The 25,358-nt window shown below is 41.8% G+C and overlaps 1 protein-coding gene across 7 annotated transcripts in view; it reads right to left on the bottom strand.

The window, feature by feature from the left end:
- The window catches only part of IRAG1 (inositol 1,4,5-triphosphate receptor associated 1), a 196,312-nt gene that overhangs the window by 68,321 nt on the left and 102,633 nt on the right, over positions 1–25,358 (bottom strand). For 5 of the 7 annotated variants that reach the window (XM_039538988.1, XM_039538994.1, XM_039538993.1 and 2 more), the window contains 2 exons: positions 12,527–12,625; positions 4,794–4,979 (listed from right to left, as the gene is read on the bottom strand). In XM_039538988.1, the coding sequence (XP_039394922.1) occupies positions 4,794–4,859 (66 nt within the window). In that variant the 5' untranslated portion in view covers positions 4,860–4,979; positions 12,527–12,625. The remainder of the gene's footprint in view (positions 1–4,793; positions 4,980–12,526; positions 12,626–25,358) is intronic. The other 2 variants (XM_039538989.1, XM_039538991.1) reach the window with 1 other exon arrangement.

The following is a 25,358-nucleotide window of genomic DNA, read 5'->3' as shown; positions in this document are numbered from 1 at the left end:
AACTAAAGTGTTCTTTTTCCTTTCCTGCCTAGCCCCAATTCTACAAGGTATTTAAGCATGTAGCTAAATTTTAAGCATATGCTTAAATCCATTCCTATTCAGCAAAGCACTTAGTCACATGCTTAATTTAACTTTGATTTCAAAGGGGCTTAAGCTCATGTTTAAACATATACTTAAGTGATTTGCTGAATTGGGGACATAGAGAGGGCAGTAGGGTACTGAGATTCACAGTTGTAGCTCTCGACAGGAGAGCAAGACAGAATAAAAATGAGAGGCTTTTTTCCCTTTCAAAATAAAGCAGATAATATCCAGCAATTTAAAAGAAAATCAATGTCTGATACAAATTGGAATAAGAAACAGTCGAAGGAGCAATATCAAGATTTGGATGATGGAATAAAGTAAATGGTTTAAAAGAAAAGTTAAAAATATAATGGGATGATATGTCGTCAGAACTCAGGAGAGCTAGTAAAATCAGATTATAGTTGAAGAGGAGGAGGCTTGAAGATGATAAAGGGACTCTCTATACTAAAAAGAGGGAAAGGGAGAGCTTCCATTGGACCCTGATAACATGCAGGTGGAAAAGAATACAGAAGGCTTGAGACAGCCAGGTTCTAATCCCAGATGAGAATTACACACAGTCTCAAAACTCTACTATCACATATCCCCAGATAATTTCTTAGTCTCTAGCTTCTTAACGCAAATGTAGGAAGCTATTCAATTTATTTTTTTAATTCTAAAACCCTATGATCAACAGATTCTGGTTGTTATTGCAGGTCAGTTCATTCTAAGAAAGTGAATTTATAAAGGGACACAACATCAGAGTCAGAAAAAGGGATACAATTTGTGTCCTGAGCAATCATTCTGTATAAACCATTTCAGTGCTGAACAAATGGTCTTGTAAAAAATAAAAAAATAAAAAGATCTGTTTAATGTTCTATGGGGGCAGGACACACAGAAGACCTATCCTGCACTCCTATTCAGGCAACATTCCTATTCAGTGTCAGGGGTTAGACTGCATCAGAATAGGAGAGGGTGCTCATGCTTGCCAATTTTGGTGTCCGTTATTATAGGTCTCAATGTTGCATCATGCTGTGGAGACAGGATGCAGCAGGAGGAAGAGAGCAGGGAGAAGAGAAGAGGAGAAATGTATCTGTAAGGCATACATGTCCACAAGCAGACCCTTAGTCAACCAAGCAACAGTGTACATGTGTGTGGGCAGTGTGGGGAGCTGGGTAGGTGCACATCCCTAATATTTGCCCATCCTTTTTCTTAAAAACCACCGAGTGGGATTTTCAAAAGCCTTCAGCGTTGGCCTAACTCCTTTCCCACTAAAGTCAATGGGAGCAGAGTTGGGCCAGTGCTGAGTGCTTTTTAAAATCCTACCCAATATTATTGTTTTGACTTGGGCAAGTTGGAGAATCTGTATTGATGTAAAAATAAATTAAAAACATGGACCCAAGGTTTCTTCCTTAAATTTTGGAAAACCCAATGCAATTTTCTGCAGTTTAAATATCTTCTTAAAAATTCCTAGAAATAGATTCTGCATAAAGGAATCTGGTAGGATTGAGTTTACCTCCTTAAGAGAATGAGGGCTTGCTAGAGGACAAATATTACTATCTGAAAAGAGGAAGGGTAGGAAGACTTCAAGTTGGGACATCTCTTCTCCCAGCAGGTACTATTGCTGGTCTGTTTAGTAGCAGGAAAGGATCAGAGCCCCAGATATTCCTCAATCAGTCACTAGCTTCTCCGACTTTAGATTCCCCTACTGGGCAAGTCCTCATTTCACCAACCTAACCCTACTTAAAACCCTGCTTCTATTGACTTCAGTGGGAATTTTTCAAGCTAGTGAAAAACAGAACTACTTCATTTATCATTATTTTAAGCTAATACCTAGATTATGCTGTAGGACTCAGGCTATAGTACGGCCCACTGGTGGTGACAGGCACATACATGTTAAACTCCTAGCCCAGATATTTGCCAGTTGTAATCTTTGTTCCAAACATTTAGATAGGATTAAAAGTAGCTTGTTGCTTAGATTCCTTCTTCTGTTTTCTTACCCCTTAAAATTACATTCCTCTGAAAAGCAAGTGTTTTGCCTGGTAAACAAAGATTTATAATCTGTCATTTACTGTAGTTCATTTTAAACTTGTTTTTAGAACAGGAGGCTATGCTGTTATATCCATCCAGATTAACAAGATTTAGGTCTAGATGTTTGTTTCTCTCATACTAGTCCTCTTCTGGTGTGCTGTGCCTAGCAAGCTAACAATGAGTATCTAGTACACTCAAATACAATTTGCACATGACAGATAATAGTAATCTGCTTGACCTACTGTATGTTCCCAACTAATCGTTTGCTAAACTTGAATCCAACTGGGGTGTTTATCTTAAACCAGGAAACTAACCCTCAGCAAAATGTGCAATTTTGACGGAATGCATGACAAATCAATGCAGGGTTCATTGCTGACAATATTTTCCTATGATGTTAAAAAAAAAGAAGCGGATGTTTTTATCCAAAGCGTAGAATACAGTGTCCTAGCTCCAGTGACAATGATACATTTTAACTGAAAACATGCCAGAATATAAATCCTCTCTACATTTTCACCAGGTTGCATAAAACAGGATAACCTGTCTGGGCTCTGATTCTTTAATTGTTATATGGAATGATGTTGTTTTGTTCAGCTAGATATTCATACATATCTCAGGGAAGAATAGGCTTTTTATTTAAAAAAAAATTGGTTGAGAAATTAAAAAAAAATCTTTAAAGGAACATACAAATTATTTGAAGGCCAAACTGTATTTTATTGGTTATTTTATTTATCTAAAATTACAAAATTGCATGTAGATTTCTATGTAGACTACTCATCTTGACTTTATGTAATTTTGGTACATGTTCAGATACCATTGTGATGAGTGAAGTGCTGATAGATACTGTAGACAGAACTGATTTCCATCATGCATCAACAAGATAACATCTTCAGAAACAAGCTCTATAGCTCTGAGGGCAACAGTGCTTATAGTTTTAGCTTAAAGCATCTACAAGACTCAGTCCTTTCCTCAGATGTTAAGTTATTGTATATTGTACTGCAATTTAGTTCTGAAAATGCAAAGAAATTACTCCAATTCCTTGTTACAATAAAACAGTATGTGTATGTTTTCATAATTCTTTTTTATTCATGGTCTCTGAAGAACATGACATTTTTGGGCAGCTTTGGAATAAAGAGCACAGAATGTTATTATAAGTAATACAAGTTTCCAAAACAAACCGAGGGTACTATACTTGAAAAAGTAGAGCTCTCATCCCTCATGTATACAAGTCATTTGATGTAATGGAAGAACCCTACATATACAAATAATGATCAACAGGGTCAGATCAATGGTTCAGCTAGCCCAATCTCCTGTCTTCTGACAGTAATTGGTGTCAGATACTTCAGAGGGAATGAACGGAAGAGGGCAATCTACTAGTGATCCATCCCCAGTCATCCAGTCCCAGCTTCTGGCAGACAAAAGCTTAGGGATACCCAGAGCATGGGGTTGCATCCCTGATCATGTTGGCTAATAGCCACTGATGGACCTATCATCCAATTCTTTTTAGAACCAACTTATATTTTGGCCTTCACACCATTCTCTGCGAATGAGTTCCACAGGTTGAGTGGTTGTTATGTGAAGAAGTACTTCCTCTCTATTTGTTTTAAACCTGCTGCCTATTAATTTCAATGGATCCCTGGTTTTGTGTTATGTGAAGGAGTGAATAATACTTCCCTATTCACTTTCTCCACACCACTGATGATTTTATAGACTTCTGTCATATCCTCCCTTAATCATCCCTCTTCTAAGCAGAACAGCCGCAGTCTTTTTTATTTCTCTTCATATGGAAGCTGTTCCATACCCCCAGTCATTTTTGTTGCCCTTCTCTGTGCTTTTTCCAGTTCTAAAATATCTTTTTTGAGATCGGACAACCAGAACTGCATGCAGTATTCATGGATTAATATAGTGGCATTACATTTTCTGTCTTATTATCTCTCCCTTTCCTTAGGGTTCCTAACATTCTGCTAGCTTTTCTTGACTGCCATTGCACACTGAACCAATGTTTTCAGAGAAATCTCCACGATGACTCCAAGATCTCTTTCTTGAGTGGTAACAGCCAATTTTGATGCCATTATTTTGTATGTACAGTTGGGACAATTTTTTCCAAGGTGCGTTACTTTGCACTTATCAATGTTGAATTTCATCTGTCATATTATTGCGCACAGTCACTCAGCTTAGTGAGATCCCTTTGTAACTCTTCACAGTCAGCTTTGGACTTGAGTATCTATCTTGAGTAATTTAATATCATCTGCAAACTTGGCCACCTCACTGTTTACCCCCTTTTCCAGATAATTTACTAATAAGTTGAACAGCACTGGTCCCACTATAGAGCTCTGGGGGACTCCGCTATTTACCTATCCCCATTGTAACAACTGACCATTCCTACCCTTTGTTTCCCATCTTTTAACCAGACCTTCCCTCTCATCCCATGACCACCTATTTTGCCTAAGAGCTTTTGGTGAGGGATCATGTCAAAGGCTTTCTGAAAGTTCAAGTACATTATATCCACTGGATCACCTTAGTTCACATATTTGTTGACACCCTCAAAGCATTCTAATAGATTGCTGAGGCATGATTTTCCTTTATAAAAGCCATGTACAAAAACCGTATACAATTTTACAAACTTCAGAAAGTATACAAAGTGACAGGGTTCAGTCTTAGATTTGTGCAGCATAATATCAATAGAATAGATTTTTAAGATTGCTTACTTTGATTGGAGAACTGGTGTGTTGTGCTTCTGGTGGCTGTCCCTCGTCTTCAGGTACGGTTGGCATGGTAGCTGATGAGAGACACGATGGACTGCAATGTGGACTAAAAAGACCATGCACTGCTGGGAATGTCTGTTTCAAGTTAACCTCAAGGGATAAGCACTGAGATGCCTTGTGATCCACAGACTATAGTGTATGCCAAAAATACAAATCAAATCCATTTAAAATCTATGTTCAAACACTGGGGATCACTTTATAACAACAAACAGTAAGAAAGTTTAAAATTAAAATCGATGTGCCTTCTTGCATTTTATTAACTAAAATTTCAAAGATCAAATATAACATGATAAAATATTTAAAGGAACAATCTTCCTTATTTTACTTGATTTTTTTTTCTGTTTCCTAGGAGATTTTTCAGATTTTCTGCATTTGATTCGCTTGTGACTATGAACTGCCCTTTCCAAAAGTTCTTTAGAAAGGGAGAGCGTGCAATGGATACCTACAATATATCCCTGAACAAACACTGCAACCTTACTACTGCAGAGTGTGATCTCAGTTCTGATATGCTAAGGAGGATGAGAAAGGAAAATCTCCAAGACAAAATGTTGCTGATTCAGGAGGTGCCACTTTTCCTCTGAGCTAGTATTGAATAGGTCTATGTGTACCTTGCACAGTTCGGTTAGCAAAGGGTTTTCACAAATTGGTCCCTGGAGGCTCACTGCTGCAGTTACAACTGAATCAAACCTCTGCACAATTTTTTTTTAGTGGTTTGGGTTTAACAAACTGGAATCTACTAAGAACAAGCCTCAGCCAGCTTTCTAACCCTCTCACACTCATCAGAGCCCCCCTTCTTACTTTAGATGTCTTTAGGGTTGTTGGGGGAAAGAAGGAGGGAGGCTGATTTCAGGAATGGAGGTTTACTGGCTTCGAAACTATGCAGACATTCAGTCCATGTTCACCTAACATTCAGGGGACTAGAACAAAGCTGATGAACACATTGAATCTTGAATGCCTGGCTCAGTTCAAGTAGTTTTGAGATTCAGTGCCACTATTTTGCACTAGGTAATACATCAATAGCTAACACTAGTGTTAAGGGCTCTGTCCTGTCTGAGATGCTGTCTTTTAGGGTATGTCTACACTACCCACTGGATCGACAGGCAGTGATTGATCTATCGGGGATCGATTTATTGCATCTAGTGTAGACGCGATAAAAATCAATCCCCGATCGCTCTGCCGTTGACTCCGGAACTCCACTGTGGCAAGAGGCGGAAGCGGGGTCGATGGGGAAGCGGCAGCAGTCGACTCTCCACTGTCCTCACAGGCAGGTAAATCGACCTAAGATACGCCGACTTCAGCTACGCTATTCGCGTAGCTAAAGTTGCATATCTTAGGTCGATTCCCCCCTCCCCCCCCAGTGTAGACCTAGCCTTAGATAAGGTATAAAATATAACTCCTGATCAAATGCAGCCATTGTAAATCCTGTAGCCATTTTTACAAAACCCAAAGGTGTTAACTCTTGTCCTGACCAAGTTTCAATTATATTTGCCTACCTAAATTCTCCATGCACTTTCAACCGGAGGAAGTATTCTTCACTTCCTGTCTTAAACTATTGGGCAGTGTTGCTGAGCACACAAACACCCACCATATTTAACCCCAAGAGTGGCTGAATTTCAGAGGTGGTTACTGTAATTCTTATGGAACTCATTTGTACAGCACTTTGGATCCATTTGGGTGACAAGGACTGTATAATAACCAAGAGCATATATTCCAACTTTTGCTTCAAAGAAAAGACTGCCTGATGGACTTATTAAGGCAATACAGTCATCACATTCCAAGAACATATTTCCTGGGGACTCTATCTTACCTGTACTTTTCAAGAGGATTTTTTCTGCTTTTAAGAACGTCGAAAAAATGTGGGACATGTCTTTTTAGCAATCTTAGAGTTTTGAGGTTTCTGTGGTAAGTTACTAACTTCCCATAGCTATTAGGCCTCTTCCTATGAACCCAGGTCAGCCTGGGGCATCTCTTTTCCAGTGAGAGTTATGCAAAGTGAAAAAAACAATTATGTCTAAGAAAGGTTGGAAGGAATTTTATGGCTCCATTTGCATAGGATCTATTGGCAACAAGGGGGAAAGAAAGCAACTGCTACTTTATTACAGGAACAGAGGTAAACTGCACAATACTATACTTTTAAATTGTATTATATAAATTTGTTACGGTAATTAAAGATAGAAAAATATTAGCACTGCATAGCAGACAGACAGACCCTGGTCACTGGCGGGCAGGATCGAATCTGGGACCTCTGGAGCTTAGTTCATGAGCCTCTACTGCATGAGCTAAAAGTCATGTGGCCCTTAGCTAAGGCTGTAGAGCAGACTCATTATTCTCTCGGTGCCACTGGATGGGACAGAACACTACACCCAGGAGTGTGGGTTACAATTGTAGTCCTGTAACTATATGTACACACCTTCAATGTTTTCATTGTGTACTATCTATGCTCAGACTAAGAGCCTGGTTTAGTGGTGTGAGCACAGAACTGGGAGCCAGTAACTTCTGAATACTAGTCCTGTCTCAAACATCAACTCTGTGGATTTGAACTTGGAACCAAATTTTCAAAAACTTGCACTAATTTTGGATGCCTAAACTAGAGGTGTCAGAACTATTACCTTACATTAGAAACTCTGTTCAGAGGTGCAAAGCAGCTACAACTCCAATGGAAATCAGTGGAAGCTGTAGGTACATGATGCCTCTAAAAAACAAACCAGACCCTTGGTGTCTCAAACTGGATACCTCAAAACTGAGGTATCTCAGATTAATGGATGCTTAAAAATGTTGTCCCCTTAACCTCCCTTACTTAGCTTTTCTATCGAATAGGGATGATAATACCCACTTCATGTGGGTATTGTAAGGGTTAATTAGTTAACGTCTCTAAAGCAAGTTGAAGAGGAAAAATATTATTTTAAGTGGTGTTCACTGTATATTATATTGCAGTTACTAAGCACTAAAACCTTACTGTGACCCATGGTGGACAGTTTAAGAACATGGTTAGTAAACACATAAGAGAGTTTAATCTACTCAGTGGCTGGCTTTTGGTAATTGCCTCACACAGGGTCTCACACAAAGGTCCTGCTTTAGATAGGCTTCCCTGGACAGAATGCAGGATGATTTAGTTGGGTTTGGTCCTGCTTTGAGCAGGGGGTTGGACTAGATGACCTCCTGAGGTCCCTTCCAACCCTGAGATTCTATGACTACAGTGATCCCACCATAAAAGCAAATAAAAACTATTTTACTGAAAAAAGGTATTGGTTAGAGAGGATGCAAACTAGATTGGGTTTGACGTCAGTGCAAGGGTGTGTATACTCACCTACACAGCAGACAGACAACTTTCTACAGCTAAATCAAAACAACTTACTGAGTGAGCAAGTCAGATTTGTTGATGTATGATTTAATGAGAGTATCAAAATAGCAAAGACCGATCAACTGCTTAGTTATTCTGGTTCCATTAAAGTAGGGCAGATCTGGCTTGCATACTAACTACCTTCTTATTGTTCATGTCACTATGAAACTCTAATGGACAACAGCTTGTTGGTACATTACTGAAAGATTCTTAATTTTCTAGTTTAAACTTCAACTAGAAATTGGACAAAATAGAAACTGTATCTACTAGGCAGATGGGTAATTAACATTCTCTCGTTTCACTTTATCTCCCGAAGTATCAGCTACCTGCTAAAGTTTATGCACTGGTGAAAATTGGAGAAACATTGTGGCTTGAATTTACATTTATTGTTTTGTTAGCTCTCAGTATCACTGATAGGAGGTACAAGAGAAAAGAAATGAAGAACACTTACGTGTATATATTTAATGTCCTCTCAACACACCCTAAGTAAATCACGGAATGAGGTGGATATCAGAGGCAGAACTCACTGCTCAGTTTACCATGAAGGCAAATGTTAACTATATTAATTTTCTGGCTGGTGAAGAGCAGGTACATTATGTCTGTGTGTGCTGGGAAGAATAATCACCACCTACAGTTGTTGGTCAATAAAGGATAGAGTAGCCTACCAGTCCTGAACAGGTTCAACACTTGAACCCTATTATTTTCTCCCAACTCTGAATCACTGCATCATTCCTAGTCTTGAAGGATCAGAGTTTTATTGGTAAATGTCAATAAACATGGATTTCATTATACACATACACACCAAATTTATGGATTATAATCAAAATTACAGTTAAGCGAAGTAAGAAAAATGCTGCTTGAGCACTTATTAGAGTTTGATGTAAGGTTATTTACTTTATATATGTTGACATACAGGGGCAGCTCTAGCGATTTCGCCGCCCCAAGCACAGCGGCACACCGCGGGGGGCGCTCTGCCGGTCGCCGGTCCCGCGGCTCCGGTGAACCTCCCGCAGGCATGCCTGCGGATGCTCCACCCCAGCCGCAGGACCAGTGGACCCTCCGCAGGCACACCTGCGGGAGGTCCACCGGAGCCGCCTGCTGCCCTCCCGGTGACTGGCAGAGCACCCCCCGCAGCATGCTGCCCCAAGCACGCGCTTGGTGTGCTGGGGCCTGGAGCCGGCCCTGTTGACATAGGATATTGACAATTTGGATTTTAGCAGTTGTAAGTTTTAACTTTTTGAATCTCAATGTCTACTACCATTAAATAACTGTTGTCTGACACTCCCCCCTTAATTTCCCACAACTGTGAAAGTTTAAATTGATAAAAATAGAAAAAAAATGCTCAAAAATAAATATTGGCATTATCAGTAAAAAATGATGATACATATAGAATTCTACAAAGTCTACTCATTCTTTACTCTTGAGTGAGAGATTGTTTTGTCTCCCTTTGTAGGAGGAAGAGGCACAGATAATTTAATATTCCATGCCTTTTACATGAACTGTTAATTGTAAACTGTCTTTTACTAATTTCAAAAGTTTTGATCTAACTGTTTCATGAAAGAACAGGAAGAATTTGTCCAGCAACAGTTTGATTTTACCAGACTGACATTTAAAACTGTTGCCATGATTGCTTTGGTGAATTACACTAGTGACACCAGTCACAGGAGTCATAGCAGCAGCTACAAAAGTGTCGTGACCCTGCTGGTGTGCTTTAATGTAGTGCTCTTTGAAACAGTACTAGGGTAAAGCACACTACAGAACCTTTAGTGCACCTGGACCAATTAGTGCACAACATGGTTAGAGTCCTTTAGAAGTCACCAAAGGGTGTTACCCTATAATGTAAATAAACCCTTGCTTTTCATCTCCGGATACATAGGATCGAACAAAATCCTGCGATCTGAGCAACCTCTGAACTTGGTGAAAATTTAGATCCAAAACAGCTTTAAAGTTTGAGCACATAACTACATAAAAGGTGGATACAGTCCTTTCTTAGGTCACAAAGGAAAATGAATTTGGTTGTTTTACCTAATTCTCAGCAAACACAGAAACACACCACCATATAATTTGGCACAGTTGACAGACAAGTACTCAAGAGAACGCTGGGACTGAAATATCAGGAATTATTTCAGGCCAAGACAGATTTGTGCCTGCTATACTGCTAGATGTAAAATCTTTCATTCTATCAGCTACCTACTTAGCCTAATATGTCTTACTTTGATGAGCACCTAATTCAAATAAAAAAAAAAAAAAGACAACGATGCACCATGCAATGAGGTTAACCATTAAACACCTCAAGTTTCAGTCCCTTGTTTTGATTAAAAACAAAACAACAAAACCCACCCACTCTTGCATATAGCGCAGAGGGACAGATTCTGTGCTGTGCCTCTCAGAAAGTACAGCCTAAGGGGCTGGTGGAATACAGGTTAATTTAAGCCACCATGGCAGTGCCTGGATCCTGGGTGGCGGGGGCCTGGAACAGCCTCTGGCATAATATTAGAGCCTTACTCAGGCTGCCAATGGGCTATTTTGGAGCCAGGAGCAGCCAAGAATCTCTGTATTGCTGAGCACTAAGAAAACTCCCTCTCCTGACCCTGTCACATCTCCTTTGGTGCTCAACCCCATCTCTAGAAAACACTATGCCAGGGATATTCTCCCTTGGCTAACTGAGGTGCCTTTGTGTCTCCTATACACTGCCACAGTGTCTTAGAGGGCCTAGGATCATCCAGGATTTTAGCAAAATATAAGCATATACTTTCCTTCCTAATAAAGACATATACATTAGCATTGCAGTTTTTTATTTAGACACTTTAAACTGTAAAACTTACAGGGTCAGATTCTCTGGTACACTAAGACAGAGGTGTTACATAAGCAACAAATTAGCCTTAAACTGACTGGGGATATCCAGTGGAGAATTTACCCTGTGCAGGGGGTATCTCTGACACTTCCTGCATCCTCCCTTCCCTCTCATGTAAGGGGGGAAAAGGGGCATGTTGGGTCATGGGTGGGAAGGAGAGGAGAGGCGTGGTGAAGCAGAGCTCTGTCACACCAGATCATTCACTGGAGTGACCTTACATCACTGGCATCAATTGGGGTTGCTCCTATGGCCCCATAAGCAGAGCTTGGATGGAATGGAAACTCAAGCCTAATGTCAAAGAACAGACAATCACCAGCAATGAGCTATAGCAAGAATGGTAGGATCTGATCTGCCCTCCCACAGAAAACCTGCAGTAGGGAAAATAATCACTAGAAACTCTTCAGAGTTCACCATCATTCCCCCGTTAAGGTAAAGTGACTTTTATTGTGGGATATTGGGAGACAGGGTGAGCCTTGAAACCACCAGGGCTCAAAACCTCCATGTGGAAACCAGGTTACAGTCCCAGGGTTGTAGTGTTGAGTGCCAGATGCTCCCTGGTCTGACACGAGCCAGCTGGTTACCTTTGGATTTATGCTGCCATTATAGCTCGGTACTGCTGGCTTTACCTCTCTAAGTTAAAGATTAGAAACCTCTTTATAAAAACATACAACAAAATAAGCTTCCAAGAGATGCTGTGGAATAACCATCACCGGAGATATCCAACGCTGGACAAGGCAGCCATCGATGGTTTAGGAATAACAAAATTAGTCCTGCCGTGTTTCATAAGGATTCATTATGGGCCTGATCAAATGTCCATTCAAGTCAGTGGAAGTATCTCCAGCAGCATCAACAGGCATTGGATTAGGCTCTGTATGACCTTCTTCCATCCCAAAGGATTCTATCATTATGTTACTGTTACTATTTTTATTAAAGCAAATGATCCACAATACCATTTCAAAACCAACCATGGAGTAACAGCAACAGCTTCAAAATAATCAGTTACAAATAAATACCTCTAAAAATTATTTTTTAACTCAATGCCACAAGCGAAGTGGAAAAGGATGGAGGATTAGAACATCGGTTCAGTTAAACCACTTCGTGGACTATAAGAGAAAAAATTTAGTTGTTTTAAACAAGGCAAACACCCTATCCACCAGATTCTACTTATTCTCACACTGAGTGACACGCAGTATAAATAAGTTTTGTTTAGTTCTTGTCTGTTATTGTACACCCTCTGCTTAAAATAGTTAGGTAAAAATGGATCCCCTTAGGGTTCAAATTTGTTGTCAGATATAGATCAGTGGATACAGAAAACTTTCTTCTATCACTGGGTAGCTTAGAACACAGTCTCCAGGAAATGATGATGTAGGAGCAGTATTCCATAAAAGGAAAAAGTATTCAGAAATGTTTGGCTTTTGATCTGTTCCCTCTGCAACCCATTTCACCACAGTAGAGAAAGCAGAGTATAATCAGTAAACTTACCCTCTCTGAGTCACAGCTGAAAACTGTGTTAGCAAGGGTTTAGAATAAAGATGCTTTACTCCATCTCCACTGCTAGTCTGACAGCTGACCTCAAATGCTCTGTCAAATCACAGCAAATATATAAGAAAAAGAGCAAAAATATAAACACAAAGTTTAGAAATTGTTTTCTTAAGATTCCCTGGTTCATATACTGCCCCCAATCAAGGCAAGCAACTCCCATTGCCAGTAGTGGGAGTTCCACATTCTTATCAAGGATAGTATCTGGGTTTCTGAATGAAATATTTTTGAATTGCTCCGTGTGGGCTCAATTTTCCATTGCCCTGCACCTGTGCAGTCATTTGCACAACTGCAAAGTAAATGACAGGTGAGTGTAAATTGCTATCAAATCAGAAAAGGAGCATTTTACATTCACTTCACATTTGTATAAAAGAACACACAGGGCACAGGGCATTTGTGAATCAGATTCTCTGACCTTAAACTTCTTAACACTGAGGGTATGTCTACATTGCAATAAAACATTTGTGGCTGGCCCATGTCAACTGACCTGTGCTCAAGCTGCAGGGCTATAAAATTGCAGTGTAGGTATTCTGGTTTGGGAGCCCGAGCCCAAATCAGCTGAGATTTAAGGTCAGAGGATTTGATTCACAAATGCGCTGCACACTGTGTGTTCTTTTACACAAGTGGGAAGTGAATGTAAAATGCTCCTTTCCTGGAGCCTGAATGTTTATACTGCAATTTGATAGCCCTGCAGTCTGAGCCCTGTAAGCCCAAGTCAGCAGCCATGGGCCAGCCACAGGTGTCTTATTGCAGTGTAGACAGGTTATAGCTCTATTTCATTCTGTGAAAATTAATGCAAGACAGAAATACAATTTTCCTGCCAATTTATTTGTACTGCATGATATGCCTTGCAGTCATAAAACACTATTAATTATAGTAATTACTCCACTAAGAAAAAATGTAATTTGTTAACATTTGCTGGCTATTTAAATCTTTATATATAGATATAGAGAGAGAGGTCATGGACATTGATAGAAGATGCTTATTTTTTAAAAGTTATAAAGTTGATTTTTCACTTGAAGCAGTGCTTAAATTTGTAAGTTATTCTAAAACTGCTTTAGCCATCACTGAGCTGCACAGATAATTAACAACTCCACAGACACTGTATAATACCAATGTATTCTGCAATAATGTTTAATGAACCAAATTCTGCCCCCATTAATATCCATTCAACCCCATTGGGTAGGACTGAGAAATTTTTTAGGCAGTTACAGTATTGTTCCTCCTGACGAGATATTGAACAATACTTTTCTAGGCTGTGCAGATTGTGTGCACCTAGAATGTTAATGCAAGGTTTATTCCCTCTCACATACAGGATTTGATCCTGCAAAGTCTGAGAGCATTCCCATTGGCTTAAATGGGAGTTGAGGGCATCCATCACCTTGTAGGATTGAGCCTCGTATGCAGATGAAATTCAAATAATTGTGCCATGATCATATTTAACATGCATAATTTCTACATACATTAACTTTTAACTTATTGATCCTTTTTTATTCTTGTATCTCCTTATCCCTTACAAATACAGGGAGGTAAAAATAAAAAAAGAACCCAAAAAAGGAGACTGACCAAGCAATAGCATGCATATAGCAAAAAAGAAGGCCCCTAGCCTCTACAGATCTTTCAATCATCATATAATCTCATGGCTATAAAATCTTTCTTAAAATCATAAGGCTTGTATACAGTTACCTGTCCCCCAGGTCTCATTTTATATAAACATACCAGAGGAAATGACTCTTTTCTACTTTGTAGTTTCCTCATGCTCCAAGAATATCTAAAACTCAATACAGTAAAAGCTTTGTTATACCGCATGTTGAGGGAATGGGGGGTGCCAGTAAGTCAAAAATTCCCGTTAACTAAGAGTGAGGGGGTTTGGGTACAGGAGGGGAATCAGGGCTGGGATGTGGGCGGGGGCGCAGGATGCAGGCTCTGGGAGAGAGTGTGGGTGAGTGAGGGGTTTTGGGATCCTGGCATCGCACGCCTCGGGCAGCTCCCCGGAAGCAGCGACCTGTCCCTGCTCCTCTGTGCACTGCCTCTGCCCACAGGTTCTGCCCCGACAAATCCCATTGTCCGGGAACCGCAGCCAATGGGAGCTGCAGAGCCAGTGTGGAGCCAGTGCTCGGGGTAGGGGCAGCACACAGAGCCCCTGTGGCCGTTCCTCCACCTAGGAGCAGCAAGGACATGTCGTCACTTCCGGGGAGTCAGGTAGTGAGCCTGCCAGCCCTGCGCCAATAGGATTATAAACCCAACTTTCAATGAGACCAGAAATGCCAGTTTATAGAGCTTTTGGGTTGGTAAAGTGCTGGATAACACAACTTTTACTGTACTATTTAATAAAATCAGCTTGTAAGCATCTGTTTTAGAAATAAACTGAAAAGGTTCAACTCTGTGCAGAGGCCCACAGCTGGAATAGTTATTTTGTTCATCATACTATGTACAAATTAGAATATGCCACCATCTTGTTATTGAACAAAGAAGAAATAACTAATTAGGTAGGCAGCAAAGTATTCTGATTCTCCAGAGCATCTAAAAATATAATTCTTTGGAGACTGTACTTTCAAAAATTAGGTAAAGGGTAGCCTGCCCTAGGCTGAGGCATTTGTAGATATGGTGGATTGTTTGGAGAGTAATATTACAGGCATTAGTACTTAAAAAATTAGTTCTGGTGAAAAGTGATGCATTCAATTTGATGGAAAATGGAGTTTTTCATTTTTCTACCAAGTAAATACAGCAAAGGATAGTGAGAGTTTAATGTTCCCAAAATGCTTCTCCAGTGTACCTCCACTCTGGTTTGCAGGGAATACCGCCAGTTACCAAGACCCTCAGAGTCCGTGCTGAAATTGCCAACAATGCACAAAATAGAACCAAATGTAGTGTTTTTTTTGGTAGTATGTATAGCTGTAAAGTAGCAACTAAATTAGCAGCTTTAGGCTGGGATTTTCATAGGTGCCTAAGGGGGTTAGGCACCCAACCTCCCATTGAATTTCAGTAACACAAACTTATTCTGCAACAATATTTTATGGCCAAAATTCAAGGGGAGTTAGGTTTGTACTGCTTTAGGCACCTATGGAAATCCCAACTTTAATATTTGCCCTTACCTAATGTTCTATATTGATTCTACTACACACACAAAATAGTTTTAACATAGACCCATCACACAGGGTTATGGCTGATTAGTTACACCTGCAGAATAGGAATTCTCCATAAAAAATTGTCAGCCAGGTTCCATTCCGTTTTAACACTCGTTTATCAGAAGAAAATTATATGAATATTGCCACTTCTACTCAAGTAGAAAACATGAAAACTTAGGTTTGTTCATTCAAGTAGCACTAAATCAGTTTTGAACCTGGTCTGTAGTCTCTTGTATTAGGATCCCATTTTGCTGCTACTAACAGGAGACTCAACTGGCAAATGCAGTTAATATATATTTTAAAAAGCATTAGTAATAGTGAGGAATATTCTTAAAATTTTAGAACAATGTGCTCAGGAAAATGGATGCAGTTTTCTTTTAAGGAACTTGCATCCGACGAAGTGGGTATTCACCCACGAAAGCTCATGCTCCAAAACGTCTGTTAGTCTATAAGGTGCCACAGGATTCTTTGCTGCTTTTAAGGAAGGAATCTCTAGGTCCATTTACAAAAATGTCTCTGGAAAAATTCAGGGCCCCTTTGCTTTGAGTAGTAAGGAGTTAATATTGCATGACTTGACCTTTTATGAATGAGTCACAAATCCTGGAACCAAAGTTTTCCATTTCCATTTTTTTGTGTTTTATTTAGTTATACAAAGAATTTGAAGAAGATTAGGCTACTATTAATGTCCCTGGCATATCCTTCTACCAATGACTGTAGGAACTGTGTGTGTGATTTTGCATAAATCATCTTTAATAGCAGTCTGCTACATTTCTATTAATTCTGCCTATTCTTTTTGACTCATCAGTTCATGACAAAGATCCAGTGAGATTCTTTATCATTAAGCATGGATGTGTCCAAAGACTGGACCAAATTCGGAGGTCCTTACTCAAGGTCTGATCATATCCTTGAGTGTGAAAACTGGCCCAGAGGGAGTTGACAGGGGAAATGTTTGCAGAGATTTCTCCTTAATCATTCCATTGTGGGAGTTCAGGATCCTGTCCCCTGCTCACTGTAGGCCCAACAACAAATCCAGTAGATTCTAGGTGATCAGAGGGAGATTGGTGCCTCCACAATGACTCTGGGTCCCCAGTGACTGTCTCCATCTGCCCGCATTCACAAGACTGCTAAACTGGCAGCTGTCCCAAGGACCACCCTTAAGAAGGGATACCCAGAGTAGATGGGTGCTATGGAACTAATATAGTAACAATCGCCACTCGGCAAAACAGGAAACAACAGACATTTGCATCCTCCCACTCCGGCAAACCCAGTCTGCCTTATTCTCCCATTGCCCTCCAAGTACCTGTGTAGATCACACAACCTAACAGCGAGTCTAAGGAAAGGGAAAGTGGAGGAATGTTGCCATGGAGCCAAGTGAGAAGATAGTGATCATGCAGAAGAAGGAGATCAACTTATAGATTTTGGGGGCACAACAAAACTCTCAATTATTACTGTTACTCAAGCAAACTCATATTAGCTTCAGTGGGAGTTTGCTGAAGAATGGATTGAGTCAAAACTGACTAAGGACCTCAAGATTTGGCCACTCTAGATGAAGTACCTCATAAATAATTATATTTTCTCTTTTACAGCCACCAGAACAAACTTGTGCACATGTGAGAAAACATGTGCATGCAAGTACTTCCACTGCAGGATTAGGACCTTAGGTTGCTACTATGCCATAGCCTCATAGGTTGTGCTGTTGGGAAACTCTTTCATATATTCACACAGAATTTTCCTCCTCTTAAGTTCAATCTATCCTAGTCATACATCATCAGTTCTTCTCCCTGCTTCATGTGTTACACCATTCTAATAGCTGGAGATATTACGTGCTCCTATGTTCTTTTATCCTTGCCATATGACCATTAATTCATTTACGCTCATCTCACCTTTTACTGCAGGGGTGGGCAAACTATGGCCCAGGGGCTGCATGCTGTCCTTCAGACATTTTAATCCAGCCCTCAAGCTCCTGCTGGGGAGCGGGGTGGGGGGCTTGTTGTGCATAGCTCCTGGAAGCAGCGGCATGTTCCACCTCTAACTCCTTCGTGTAGGGGCAGCCAGGGGGCTCTGTGTGCTGCCCCTGCCCCAATCGCCATCCCCGCAGCTCCCATTGGCCAGCAAACGGGACCAATGGGAGCTGCAGGGGTGGTGCCTGTGAATGGGGCAGCGCGCAGAACTGCTTGGCCACGCCAACACGTAGAAAGCGGAGAGAGGGACATGCCGCTGCTTCCAGGAGCTGCTTGAGGTAAGCGCTGTCCAAAGCCTGCACCCTGACCACCTCCTGTGCCCCAGCCCTCCCACCCTCTGAACCCCTCAGTCCCACTCTCCTGTACCTCAGAGCCTGCACCCCCAGCCAGAGCCCTCACTCCCCCAACCCACACCTCAACCTCCTGCCCCAGCCTGGAGCCCCCTCCCACATCCTGAACTCCTCACTTCTGGCCCCACCCCAGACAGAGCCCTCACCTAACCCCCAATTTCATGAGCATTCGTGGCCCCACGGGTCAAAAAGTTTGCCCACCTCTGTTTTATTTCCATTATATTTTCCCCGCAAACTTTAATTGATTTTGTGTACTCTTCTTTGATCTTTTAGTCATTCTAGTTCTAAGAAACAGAACTTGGAATACAGTATCATCAAGTGACACTTAGGAGGGTGGCTTGGGAGGAATCTAGCTCTAGGGGTGATCATAAGTAAGGCTATGTTTCAGTCATGGGTATTTTTAGTAAATGTCATGGACAGATCATGGGCCCGTGAATTTTTGTTTATGGCCCATGACCTGTCCATGATGTTTACTAAAAATACCCTCAATGACTAAAACTTAGGTGGAGGTGGTCTGAGGGGGCAGTCTGGGGGCACCACAGGTGCTGGGGGAGGTGACCTGTGACCCCCACTGGTACTGGGGGAAGAGGGGGGCCAGGCCGCAGTGCATGGTCTGGGACCTCCGCTGGTACTTGGGGAAGGGGTTGGCAGGGCTTCCTACCGGCTCCATCCCTGCAGCTCCTAGGCAGTGGAGGCAGGGGCCAGGACAGGGGCTTCTCCGCTGCTCCCGCCACAAGTGCCAGCTGCCGAAGCTCGCATTGGCTGGGAATCGCAGCCAATGGGAGCTGTGGGAGGCAGGGCCTGCAGGCGCGGGTAGCACAGAGACCCCCACCCCAGCCCTCTGCCACCTAGGAGCTGCAGGGGGGGTCCCCCCACTCCAGGTAAGCGCACCCCCCACACCCCAGCCCCTAACCTCCTCCCCCCACACCCAAACTGCTGCTGGCCCAGGGGCTGTCCAGGGCCAACACCAGCCACTGCAGAAGTCATGGAGGTCACGGAAAGTCATGGAATCCATAACTTACGTGACAGACTCGCAGCCTTAATCATAAGAAAACCTGCCCACTACAAAGATATTGTCTTGCGGCAAATGGCGCTCACCCATGTGAACATTTAAAAAATAGAAAGAAGCTTGAAAAGGACCAATTGGTGAAGAAAGAGATAGTGGTTCCTCTCTTTTTCTAGCTAACATATTTTGTACAGAGATACAAGGTGGGAGAGGTAATATCTTTTATTGGATCAGCTTCTGCTGGTGATCTGTGGAGCTCAAAAGCTTGTCTCTTTCACCAACCAAAGTTGGTCTAATAACAGCTATTACCTCACCCACTTCATCTCTCTAATATTCCAGGACCAACACAGCTACAACAACACTGCAAACATATTTTGTATAGAAAATGGCTAATTTATGTAGGAGGGCAACATCAGTCTTTATTCCCTATATATCCCAGGAGCAATTACAAAATGAAAAATGAAAAACATTCTTAATGCTCTCAAAAATGAGATACTATGAACTGATTTCTTCCAAGTTACACATGTGTCTGGTAAGGATGACCCTGCATTGGAAAAAAAACAACAGAGATGTGTATTGGATGTCTGTATGAGAATGGTAAATATTAATTCAAAGACAATTAAGACAAGCTATTCAGTATGGTTTCTGAATTATGATGAAGGAAACAAATGGATAGAGAATTCCTTGTGAAAATGCATATACCCACCTACCTGTTATGAAAATGATTTCTATGTTTGCCCAAAAGTTAGGTTCACTACTATTTCCCAAAGTGAGCTGATAATAGATGTCACTTTCAAATGTCGTGGACAAACTCCTCTTAGCATCAACATCACTGCATTCTAAGGAAAAGGATTTTAACACTGCTATCAAACAACATGCATATTGAAGCTATGTCTACACCACAAACTAGGGGTGTGACTCCCCTGCCTATGTACACACATTTGTGCTGTCAACATGCTAGCGTGAGTATAAACAGCAGCGTGGTTGCGATAGCACAGGGAGCGGCAGCAGAGGCATTGCCCAGCTGTGCCAAGTACAAACCTGCCTGAAACCAGCAGGTATGTACTCAGCACGGCTAAGCCAGGCCTCTGCTGCCGCTACCCGTGCTACTGAGGTTACACCGCTATTTATACTTGTGCTAGATCGATGAGCGCTAGCATGATTATGTGTACATGGGCAGAGGATTCACATCCCTAGCTCACAGTGCAGTGTAGATGTAGCCTTACACTGTAAGGTCTTTGGGGAAAGGGCCATCCTGGTCTGTGACTAGGCCCCTACATGTTACCATAATACAAATATATGTCTGCAGACACCTTTGCTGACTGAGTGTAACTGATGCAGTAACCAATTTTTTTGCCACCTCTCCTCTCAAACTGGAGAAGCCTAGGAGATGTTACTACTCTCAAAATTGTGCATTTCAGATCACATCTTTACTTTAAGCTAGCACGTAGGTTGAGTTGGGAAGATCAGTAGAGATGAGTTCTGAAATGGCAATTTGATAATTTTCTTAGCAAACAGAAAAGAAGAAATTGACATTTTATTTGGGAAAAATATCCCATGTCCTCTGCTGTCAATTAATTCCATTTTGGGGAATCATTTAAAGTTATGCTACATGGAGCTATGATTTCAAACACATTATATATATAAAAAAATCACATAAGCATCAGTGGAGCTGGAAAACAAATTATATAATTTGGAAAAAATATTAGAAAAGACCTAATTTGACAACATTAAATAAGTTTAAGGCAACTAGGGCAGAACACAATTGGTTAGTGACCCAATAAGCTAAACACAGCTTGTTCTTATTCAAGCAAAAAGTCTACCAAGTGAAAGAAATAAATGGAACAAAACTTTGTCATTATTTAAAAAAAAAAAAGTGATCGGAAAGAACACATTCTCTTGACTAAAACCACCATAAACAGGTTACTTTGGGATCCTAAGAGATATTTGCAGTCCTTTAGGCAGACACAAATTACATTAAACTCCACAGCTCATCTAAGCAAGTGGCAAATGTAGCTAGTTAAATTTTGCATTGCCAGAGTGATAAAAACAGAGAAATGACTAGTAATGTGCAAAGAGGTTACTCTCATGGCTCAGATTTTAGAAAGCCTTATTCAGCAAACAAGATCAACTACTTCATGACCTAACTGGCAGTTCAAAGTGCGGTTCCACTCTGAAAAATGACTACATAAAAAGAGCACCCTTACTCAGCAGATCTGATCTCTGAGGATAGTCAGAGTCTGATCTGCTTGCTTTAGTGATGAATTTGTTTTTACTGCTTATTACTTTTGTTAGCATGGCAGAGTCAACATACGGAAGGAGAAGAGAGTTGGTTGCTTTTCCTGTTTATGAATCTGAGTGATATCTTAAAGTGTTGCCTTACACTAAAAATGGCACCTTCTTAAGCAATCTGCTCGCTGTGAGGATTCAGAGTCCAATATGTTATTTTACTGAAAAGTTAAAACTAATTTTTACTCCTGTTGATGATGGTATTGGCTCTGCAGTTCTACGTTCCAAATGGAACTTCTGTATGAGTCAGAAAAACCACAACTTCACTTCCAGGTTGAGTTTACAGAGTTGGCCATTTGAGGGAAAAACCACACCATCTTTTCATTTGTGACCATCATGATCCAGAAGTCACAAACAATAAACATGAAACCCCATTGTGCCATATTTCAGAGTCTCAGAGCAGAAAAACATTGCAAGCAGATATCAACATTACTTTGCCATACATGTTTCTAGCTTCAGAAACAGCCAACCTCTCATCACCTCTTTTTTTGTATTATGATGGCAGGATGAAGGACTCTCACTGTCCCCACTGTTATTCCAAATGGATCCTTACGAAGGCACTGATCCATTGCAGGATTGGTGCCTAAAGCACTGCTCCTGCTCCCATTAAAGTCAGCTACAGAACTCCCATTAATTTCAATGAGATAAAAGGTGTGCAAAGCATATTTTCCCGTAAGTCTTTTGCTTGCACTGCACAGCTACCCAATTGTTTCACCTGAAATTCATTCATCCTAGCTGTTGACAGCAAGACTCTCAGAAGTATTAGTAATAATATGCTGTGAATTATCTTTTGGTTCAATCTGACCTAGTTTCATTTCAATATTGGAAAGAAAGAGTTTTTGTATTAAAATACTGCCCTTATTTTTTTCCCTAATCAATAATTTTGTCTAAAAGAGTCTATTGTGAGTAGGCAGCTCCTCCACTATTTACTGACTGGACTCTTTTATGCTGCACCCCACATCTTTACACCGTTATTTTCAGTGGGTGAAACTTTTTTAACCATTTGATTCAGAGAGACTATTTCAAGTGTGTTGAAGAAACCTGCTTGGGGCCTCAGTCAAAGAGGACAGAGTGAGGCCATAATAGGAAGTCATGAGACTCTTTGTAGTTTATCCCTTTGAAATAATTGGAGACCATTTTTTTACTGGGATTTAAAAACAAAAGATCCTCTCTCCCATCTATGGGCAGGAAGGGCATCTTATTTCTTCTGTCTCTTGCCAAGAAATTCAATAGGAATCTCACTGGTCAAGACAGCAATGATTTGGCTGCCTCTCATAAGAGCTTATGTATTAGCTGAGATTGTGATGAATGCCCCAGAGCTGGATTTATATTTAAAAGGATTTTGCTTAACTCAGGCAATGATGCAATTCCAATTCCAAAAACCACTAAAGGGTATTTGATTTAAAACACAGGGTCCAAAACTGTGCCACTCCTCCCAGGGTAAAATAAATAAAATCAATCATCCCAATTCAGTGCATCATCTATAGTTGTTATATTAGCAAAATAACTCTTCCATGAAAGATCCATTTGACAACAGATGCTCCAGTACCACAGCACATATCTGTAAACTTCAAGAGGGGGCTCCACAAAACAGCAGCAGCACTGGTGCGCACCCCAAATGTAATCAACAAAGAGAGTCATATGTACCAGTGAAGGTTATTCCAGATACAAAGATAAGTAAGCTCCACCAGCGCAGAATGCAGCTTTCTTTTCTAACTTTAACACAGTGGTTATTAACCTGGGGTGCACGTACCCCCTGGGGGTGTGAGATGCCCTTTCTGGGGGTGCAACACATGCCAGATTTTTTTAGAAGGGAAACTTCCAAAAACACAAATTAAGCACAGGCACGTATGTATTCATGTATTCTTAATTTTACTGCAAAATTAAAATAAATATATAATTCTCTCTTTCCTTCTATAGTTATGGTACACCTAGGTTTAAAGAACTGACCTACTTCAACTATTTTTGATAAGGGGGTGCAAGAACATATTTTGAAAGCCAAAGGGGTGTAGGCTGCAGTAAAAGTTAAGAACTACTGCTTTAAGATGTGCAGCTATATCAGTGGCTGGAAACTAGAAAAATTTCCAATTCTAAGGCACATGAGGCCTTAACTGAAAACAAGGAGGTCACAGAGATGTTGGCCATAATTCAAATGCCTAACAGATTGGTTAATTATTATGGTAATACAACTCATCTACTATAAAGCTCTAAATCAACTAGCCTTACCTAAGATGAAGTGCTGCCTACTGTACTCAGTCTGAGAACTTCCATAACCACCCTCAAAAGATGGAAGGAAAAGAAAGAAGTATGACGTAGAAAAAGTGAGAGACTACAACAAGCCACCTTACAAGAGAAATAATTTCCCATGTTTGCATTCTGTTAAGGTTGGCAAGCAGGCAACATAGATTCAGGGGGAAAAAAATCAAAAGTTTTTAATACAAGTGCAGATTGGCAGCTGTAGGGGAGGAGGAAATCAGCACATTGTCAGTTGAGAAAGACAGGAAGAGTATTGGTTTTCTGGTTTTCAGCAGAAAGGTCAGGACAGATAGAAAATGAGGTAGAGTGGTTAGTAATTCACTTTTCTTCAGTAGTCACAAAAACATCTTATATTAAACAAATACCCCCAGGAAAAGGAAAATACACCTCCCAATTCCCCGTCTTCTGAGAGCTCTGCTCTTATGGCTCCACCAGGATTCTTACAACAATGAAGACAAGAAAAGTCTCTCCTTCCCCTAGATTTACAGCACAAAAATAAAAACTCCAGAGTTCCTCACCCTCAAAATCCATACCCTTGCCTCCTAATTCCCTACTTATAGTATCTCAGGACCGGAATGATGTTCTAACCCTCTCACAGTGACAATTATCTAATACAGTGAGTGGTTCAATGTTTTTATTCTGCAGGCTACTTGGTAAGATTAAGAACTTTTCATGGATCAATCTCCCAGTTCTTCTTCGAGTGATTGCTCCTATGCATTCCAGTTAGGTGTGCGCGCCGCGCGTGCACGGCATCTCGGAACTTTTTTACCCTAGCAACACCGGCGGGCCGGCTGGCGCCCCCTGGAGTGGCGCCGCTATGGCGCGTGTTATATACCCCAGCCGGCCCGTCCGCTCCTCAGTTCCTTCTTACCGCCCGTGACGGCCAGTTGGAACTGTGGAGTGCTCTCTGTCCCCCACAACCCTAGCTCTCGCTACTTGTTTGTACATAGTTAGTTTAGTGATTAGTTTTTACAGTTTGTTAGTTAGATAGTTAGTGTTTAGATAAGGTAAAAGGGGGGGGTTTCCCCCTTTGCCTCCCCCGGTGCGGGCTCATGCCCAAAGCACCGGGCTTTAAGCCCTGCGCAGCGTGCCAGAGGCCTATGCCTGTCGGAGACCCGCACGATGCCTGCCTCCGTTGCCTGGGCGAAGGACATAGAACAGATAAGTGTTCGCTCTGTTCCACCTTCAAACCGCGAACTCGAAAAGAGCGGGATATCCGCTTAAAGCAGCTCCTGATGGAAGCGTCGCTCCAGCCCCCGGCACCGTCCGCGCCGGCACCGCGAGCTTCCTCGGAGCAGAGTGCACCGGCGGCACCGAGCCGCTCAGGCTCCGCGGCACCACAGCCTCAGAAAGCGGCTACGAAGTCCCGGCATCGCTCGCTTTCGCCTTCAAAGAGACATAAGCTGGCGAAGGCGCTTGCTCAGGCCCGCGCTGAGGAATCGGCGAAAACGATTGCGCCACCTGCGGCCCCCGCGGTGACCGTGCACAAGTCGTGCACCGGGCCTTTGACTCCGGCGCCGCAAGGCCCGTCGAGTCCGGCGCCGCCACGCTCCCCGGTACCGACCGTGGTTGAGCCCCGGCTGCCGTCGACGCCGGAGACATTCTCTTCGGCGCGTGAGCTGATTCAGCTCATAGAGGCACCGAGCCTCCGGCCCCCGGCACCGCCGGTACGGGCTGTCGTGTCGGCGGGAAAACCGGCCAGAATGACCCGGCCGCCCTCTCTGGACAGGCGACACGGACGGCACACCCGGTCCCGGTCACGTTCCCGGTCCCATGGCAGATCTC

This window comes from Mauremys reevesii, linkage group 4 (assembly GCF_016161935.1).
Source record: "Mauremys reevesii isolate NIE-2019 linkage group 4, ASM1616193v1, whole genome shotgun sequence".
Classification (NCBI taxonomy): domain Eukaryota; kingdom Metazoa; phylum Chordata; order Testudines; family Geoemydidae; genus Mauremys; species Mauremys reevesii.
The sequence above is the reverse complement of the archived record's forward strand: the minus strand, read 5'-3'. Positions and strand labels throughout refer to the sequence as shown.